The 7,279-nt window shown below is 39.7% G+C and overlaps 1 protein-coding gene across 1 annotated transcript in view; it reads left to right on the forward strand.

Annotated features, from left to right (window-relative positions):
* Window positions 1-7,279, forward strand: part of LOC109313203 (solute carrier family 12 member 7-like) — a 57,147-nt gene that overhangs the window by 19,802 nt on the left and 30,066 nt on the right. The window contains exons 9-12 of the mRNA XM_019539680.1: window positions 601-699; window positions 1,748-1,805; window positions 3,220-3,394; window positions 4,952-5,070. Coding sequence (XP_019395225.1) covers window positions 601-699; window positions 1,748-1,805; window positions 3,220-3,394; window positions 4,952-5,070 — 451 coding nt within the window. The remainder of the gene's footprint in view (window positions 1-600; window positions 700-1,747; window positions 1,806-3,219; window positions 3,395-4,951; window positions 5,071-7,279) is intronic.

A 7,279-nucleotide genomic window follows, 5' to 3' on the forward strand; every position in this document is an offset into this window, starting at 1 on the left:
GCACCTAGCCTCCGGGTTAGAGAGCAAGGGCTTGATTTGGGAACCTCGTGAACCAACAGACCTCCTTTAGTTTATGACTTTGTGAAACAATAAAAGTTTTAAATTGAACAGGTCTGAGCCTGTGCTTAATTCAGTCCTATATAATTTGGCATTGAGCTCCCACAACTAATTTTGCATCCCAACTTTGTTGACTAACCAAAAATGTAGTTCTTACAGGCACAAGGTGTAAACAGGTCACTCCAATGTTAGTTTTTAGCCTCAACATTTGTCACATCTGAACTATTTCTTGGTTTTTAATAAAATCCTTATTTTGGGTTGCGGCTTCAGAATAGTTTGTTACCACCTTTTCCCTGAACCACCTGAAGTTTCTTTTTATGATTTGAGTACAAGCTCAAGTTTCTGAAGCAATGAACGGTTTAAAATTGTAGGTATACTTTTCTGTGGGTTACAGAATTTTTTTCCCTTCATTCAGTCGGGTCTTGTATTTTTTGCTATGACCACATGCACATGTACACAGAGTTTATTAATACTTGCATAATAGAATTGCTAATTTTTGTGATGCTTTATAAAGCTGATTTTTTTTTTCTTCCTTATTTTTAGGTATTATGGCTGGTTCTAACAGATCTGGTGACCTTAAGGATGCTCAGAAATCTATTCCAACTGGAACAATTTTGGCTATTTCAACGACATCCTTCATTTGTATCCTTTAACGCAATCAAATAATTATATATTTTTTTCAAATTATATATTGGAAGGCATAAGTATGCAGGACTTAAGACCTTCTCATTTTTTACTGGGAAATAATTCATGATGGGTGCTGTTTACAACAAACAGCAATAGCAGCACCTAAACTGAGCGGAAATCCTAAATATTTTCTATTTATTCTCACAATTCCAAGTTAAAATAAATTTGTAATGGGTACTAATCCAAGGATACAAAAATCATGCTGGCTTAATTCTTTTTGCATATATTTTGGCCTGGTCAACATGTTGAGTTTGTGACCCCTTGCAGAGCTGTTCTTAAAGACACAGAGTCGCTGTCAGTCTCAAAATTTATTCAGCATGCTGGGCACCCTGAGCAAGCTCAGAGGCCCTGAATAAAACTGTTAGAGGCAATTTATAGTTTACAGACAAGATGCGCGTGCAGGTGGGAATTTTTCACTGTGAAAGAAAACAAGATATCAGGTTAGTGTGAGAACTCTTAATTGTTTCAGAACTGGTTTTTGGCTGCATGCTAACTAATAGGGAGCAGAGCTGTATCTTTGCTTTAGACTTTAAGGCGACTAGGCCTGTGTCTTAGCCCGTCCTTGAAGCACTGAGCCTGCTTTATAGTTAACTTTTACACTATTGTTTATGGTTTTGTTAGTAAATTTCTACAAATGCAATTAGTAACTGTTTTGTTTGGCTTTCAAACGTAATACTGGATAATAATACCAGAGGAAAAACTGGTGCAATGAAACATTTAGAAGTGTAGATACTGCAAATACTTATTTTACAGGTAAATATACACTGTATGTATATGTTGGTTATTTTCAATGCTATCTTTGGGATAAGATTAAATACAAGAGGCCATGAAAAAAACATTGGTAACTTTTTTCCTCTCACTAGAGCTAGAAGGGGGGGAAAAAAAGTAAAGTTTATGCTTCTGAGATTTTTACAATTTTTAAGTATGGTTTTGTATTTTTTCTATACATTGAAGTATGTAGAATACAAAAGTACTCTTGTATTTCCTTCACTCTAAAAAATAGATCTGTCATGCATAGTCTTATTTGGTGCTTGTATAGAAGGTGTGATATTAAGAGATAAGTGAGTTGCATTTAATTTCTATCTCATAAAGTGCATGTTTTTTGTAAATTGACTTTTGGATTATCTGAATCAATAGTGGCTTATTTTGCTAACGGTTTATAAGGTATTGTTTTCTAACTTATTGCAACTTCAGTTACAATTCTTAACTTCTTAGTGTTCTTGTAATGTTTACAAACAAGACCAAAGGGGAAGCTGAAGAACTACAAAAAATGTCAGTTATTAACATAATACAGACCTGCCTGAATTCTGCACCCTTATGTTTCTGGATGCACTACTTGCAAAACCATACGAATTGGAGAGGTCTTAGTTAACTTCCTAATGATGGATTAGCATTACTAGAAGGTTAGGTGAGCTAAACACAGGGGCTAAATAATTAGATTCCATACTACTCACATTGGCAGGCTGGATGGTTCCTTTGCTGTGTGCTCATCTATTCTGGCATCTGCTGGCCAGGCAACAGCTCCAAGTGACTTGGCACATGCTGGCCAGAAAGCTTGTATGCTGCAGAGACTATGCCTGGCCCATGCTTGGCCAATTGCATGCAAGGAGCCCGGCCAGTTTGTGCTGAGTTGCTCTGGAAGCATGCACTGGCCAGGCTCCTTGTGTGCAGCCAGGAATGACCCAGCAGGCACTGGCCAGGCATGGTCCTTACAGCATGCAGGGTTTCTGGTCAGTGCATACCAAGTCCCTCTGACATCTACTAGCCAGGCAGCAGTTCAGAGCAACCCTGTACTGGCTGGCCATAAACCCTACACACTGCATAGTATGGATAGTAGTGTAGTGTGGCAGTTAATAACCCTGCTAACAGCCTCCTGTGCAGTGTTATTAGGGTAATGCTCAGTAAGCATCACAAAATAACAGTGCACTGGAACTACTACACAGTTAGTTATTACTTCATTAAGGAAGTACTAAACTAAATTCCACCATAAGAGATCTGCGCAACGTTTAAGAAGCACGTGCCTTTTTAAAAATCTGCATAAAAAAAATTCCACCCACCCCCAGGAGAGGCTTTTAAAAATGTGGTGGTTCTTGTCATGGTTAGTGTTACCATGTCCTGGCAATTAGCTTGATACAACAAGCAGTTCAGAGTATGTAAGCATGGTTTTCCTAGTGGTATAAATTCTTAAGTATGTCCTAGATGCTGTGGGTTTTTTTATGCTTTGTAAACATGTCATAACAACAATAGTAAATGGCAGGAGTGGTCTGAAACTTCGGTTCTGATTTGATTACTATTTTACAATGAGTGTAAGAGTAATCAGTAGCTAGGTAAACCCTAAGATGCATGGTTTTATTCTAGTGTGTCATTTACTAATTGCTGACAGATAAATTAAGAGACATACATGTCGAGTTACACTTAGAAAAATTTACTTTAGCAAGAGAGCAGCAAGTGCTAATGTATTTGCTTTTCCCCCAGGTTTGGAGAAGCAGTTAATGGAAACCTAGTGATTGGTACCTTGGCATGGCCTTCCCCATGGGTGATTGTAATTGGCTCATTCTTTTCAACATGCGGTGCTGGTCTTCAGAGTCTCACTGGTGCTCCCCGGCTATTGCAGGCTATTTCAAGAGATGGCATTGTCCCATTTCTTCATGTGAGCTAGTATTCCTTCTTAAATTATTTTAAATACATTTACACTTGTTGAGAAAAATAGTTTCTAATTCTTTTTATTTCTTTCCCCCTGCAGATCAATGAGAGAGAGTGGGGTTAGCCTATTTTGAGACGAGAATAGTAGACCAAGTTGCAACTGCAGGCCAAAAGCTGCCTTTATTTGTCCTTGGGCAATTTAATTTCCTTTATTTTACAGACAGTAAATGCCTTGGTTGAAACTGAGGCAGAATTTGGGCCCATGGAATGTGCAAGCTAGACGATAACCAGCAACATAACTTTTTTAGATTCCAGATTGGGTTTGGATTGTTAGTTTGTATGTTAGTTTAAATAAATTTGATCTTGGCATAGAACTATGTGATGCTATTTTAGATTCACTCTTCATAGGGAAGTGGAGAGCTACAATTGAAGGCATTGCTCATTATGCATAAAAGAGCATCAAGGCAGGCATAAATGTTATTTCCTTTTTCTCTGACACTGAATCTGAACAGCAAGACCTAACTGTGACTGAAATGTCACTTTTTCTCTGAGATGAGTATAGTTTGGAAAGTGTAGACAGCACAGTGTCCTGGGTGTTGCAGGGTTCAGGAAAAGCAGAGGGAGCTGAAAAACAAGTGGCTTAAGGTTTTAGCTTGAACAGAACAAAGGTGGTGCTGATAAGCAGAAAGAAGCATTTTGAAGAGTTCACAAAAACAGGAAATTTACCTTTTTTAATAGAGGATACCCAACTCAAATATTGTGGTAGTGCCCACACTTTTCTGGTGAAGTCTTTCAAGCCTTTATCTTGAGACAAGGCAAGAAGCTAAAGGTGCCCTCATTTCAGGAGACAGTTCCTTCTGTCTCTTATCCTCTCCCACCCCAATCCCAACAATTGCACCTCCTGCCATGCCACATGTGATGGTATCCTCTGCTGCTCTGTTCCTGGCAGCCCCTGCTCCCTCCTTCTTTCCCTCCTCCTCCTTCTCCCCACTTCACCTTCTAGCCTTAGGCTGGGGTTGCCAATTGGCTAATTGTCATTTCTGGCCTCATGGTAAATATAAGGCACTATATAAAACAGCCATAAAAGATGTTCTATGCCATATGCAGGATATTTGTATGACTCATTTCCCATTTTATGGTGTCTTTTTAACTTGGGTGATCAGGTAGTGCCCTTCCCATTTATGCCATTATTAACATGTTAATCAAGTCTTGAGTACTGCAGGGTAATGATTACAGGAGGGACCTTGCCATTTTTGGAAATTTTGAAGCTTGTAGGATTAAAAAGCATATTTTTCCTTCCTCAAGCCTTTCACTTTCAAGTTTGCTTTCTCTTGTGTGTGTATAGGAATGTGCAGATATTTGGATATAAAATTACTTGGAAAATTTGTCTTTAAATAGAAACTGTAAGATGGTTCCCTTATGTGTTAGTGGTAACAATAACCTGGCAAAAACATTTTCTGATGTTTTGTCTTTAAAGCTGGTGTCTTGAGTACATCTTGAACTACTTATTGAACTGATTTATTCTTTCCTCCCTTGCCTCTGCTATTTAATTAAACTGAATTAGGTGTTTGGTCATGGAAAAGCAAATGGTGAACCAACCTGGGCTTTGCTTCTCACTGCTTGTATTTGTGAGATAGGAATTCTCATAGCCTCTCTGGACAGCGTAGCACCGATTCTTTCAATGTAAGTTCAATGAGACGTTTGCTGATAATTTTATCCATTAAAGCTTTAAGAAATAAGTCACTAGGGAAATTAACTTTTTTCTTGTCTCTGAAATAAGTGACAAATCTTTCCGTTTCTTTTTTGTTAGCAACGTTCACAGTTAAAACAAGAGAATCTACATTGCCCACAAACTTAAAATCCTTGGCTGCTTCTAGATGAGTGTGGCTGTGCAGTATGTAGTGCTACAAACATGTCTACAGAACCACATACCACACATTCATATGCTCTCTACTTTTGCAAGGGAGCGCTTCCCAGATATCGGAGTCAAAAAAACGTGCGGAAAAAAGTAGAGCAGCATATGCACAGGCAGCACGCTTGAAAGCGGAGCCAGGCTGCCTGGAGCTGCCCTGCGGCTGTTAGCTAGGCTCCTCATGGCTGAATTGCCACTGCTGCAGCCCTGGGAGGACCCCAAACCCCCAGATAAGGCTGCTGGAGCCAGCATAGTGCTGGCCCCAGCCTCTCCTACCACACCTGGAGTAACTTGCCACATGCCAAAGTGCACATGGCACAGGTGTTCCACGGGGACACATGGCAGCGGTGCAAGGTGTGCCACCACTACTCGTCCCCAGGAAACCAAATGTGTGGACTTGCTTGTGTGGATGTGGCCCTTGAGTTTATTTTAAAATGTAATGACCTCTGTGAAAATACTTGATGTGTAGTGCTGAGTAGCATTTTGATTTGAAAAATGAGTTGCACAGAAATCAATCCAGAATGAGTCAAACCTGACTAAAGGATCTAGGTAAAATCACTTGTAGGCAGGGAGTTATCCAATCAGAGTGGTTATAGTGTCATCACATAGTATTTTAAAAAAATAGAATCCTATTTAATGTCTTTATCAGTGATTTGAAACTAAATACAAAAATATTGCTGTTAAAGATTTGCACGTGATGAACATGTTAGAGACCAATAATGATGAGCAATCCAGATCTGTGGAGTAGATGTGGTGTGCACAAACACATTTTAATGCACTTAACTGCAAGATCATATATTTAGGAACCAAGATTCTAGGATGGGACCTCCATCTTCTAAAAAGGAGTGACTGACTAGGCGTCGAAGGACCCCGAGTGAATAACTATAATCTCCTAGTGGGGGATGTGGGAGTGCAGTTGTCAAATGAAGTATTTGGATCTATTAGCTTAAAATTATTGGGCCTATTAGCTGGACTAGAAGTAAAAAGATGTCATTACCGTTATGTACAAGTTTTCAGAGAGACTACCTGTCAGATATTGTGCTCAGTGCTGTTGCATTGTGGGGTTGGCCTGAATTCAAGAAACCCACTGATGATAACTTTTCAAAGTTGAGCTGGGTCGGAGCAGCCCTGGCTGGCAGGGAGTCTGGGGGGGGTCTGCCTGCCAGCCTGGGTCTGATTTCCCCATCCCCTCACCTCAGCTCAACATTCTGTGGAGGGGCTGGCTGGGACAATGTCTACATGTGTATTGCTGCAGAGTAGCACTTACATTTTACAAGTACTATCTTGCTGTGGAGTAAATTAATTTACTTCAGCCTAATACGAGCACACATGCAGAAGTAAGACATTTATTGCTCAGCTAATTGGTCTACTGCTCAGTAAACGTCTTGTGTAGACGTGCCCAGGGCAAGCATCAAATCAGATGCCTCTAGACTGCCCAAACAGGTAAGTTTCTGTAGCACTCCCATTGAAGCCTGAGCCTCAGCATCTTCTCGGTCTCAAGGGGGAACGAGTTCCAAGTATGACCTTTTGTGTTTTCACCAAGCGAGCTTGGTGCACTGATGCTACTTATAGGTGATTTGATCTTCTGATCTTATGGGTCATGTTGGGGTGTAAGGGAGAAAACTGTCCCTTATGTATGGCGGGTCCAGATTGTTTAGAATCTCATAGGTTAAAGCTAGCAACTTGACTTGCAATTTAGAAAGCTGTAGAGAACCAGTGCAGTATAAAAATCGTATTGGACATTTCTGTTCCTCCTTTTTTCAAACACAAGGCCAAAAGGATATCTGGTGACATTTTAAAAGGCACTACATTTTAAAATTGGTAAGGACTACTTTTTTAACAAAACACAATTAGTTTGTGGAACAAAGTTGCATGTATCATTCAATAAAGAACTCTAGCAAAATAGTAAAAGGATTAAAGGCTTATTTGAATCCGGAGCTACAATAGCCACACTTTTTGAGGGATATAAACACTGTTTCA

The sequence above is a fragment of the Crocodylus porosus genome, unplaced genomic scaffold (genome assembly GCF_001723895.1).
Source record: "Crocodylus porosus isolate Cpor-Errol unplaced genomic scaffold, CroPor_comp1, whole genome shotgun sequence".
Classification (NCBI taxonomy): Eukaryota; Metazoa; Chordata; order Crocodylia; family Crocodylidae; genus Crocodylus; species Crocodylus porosus.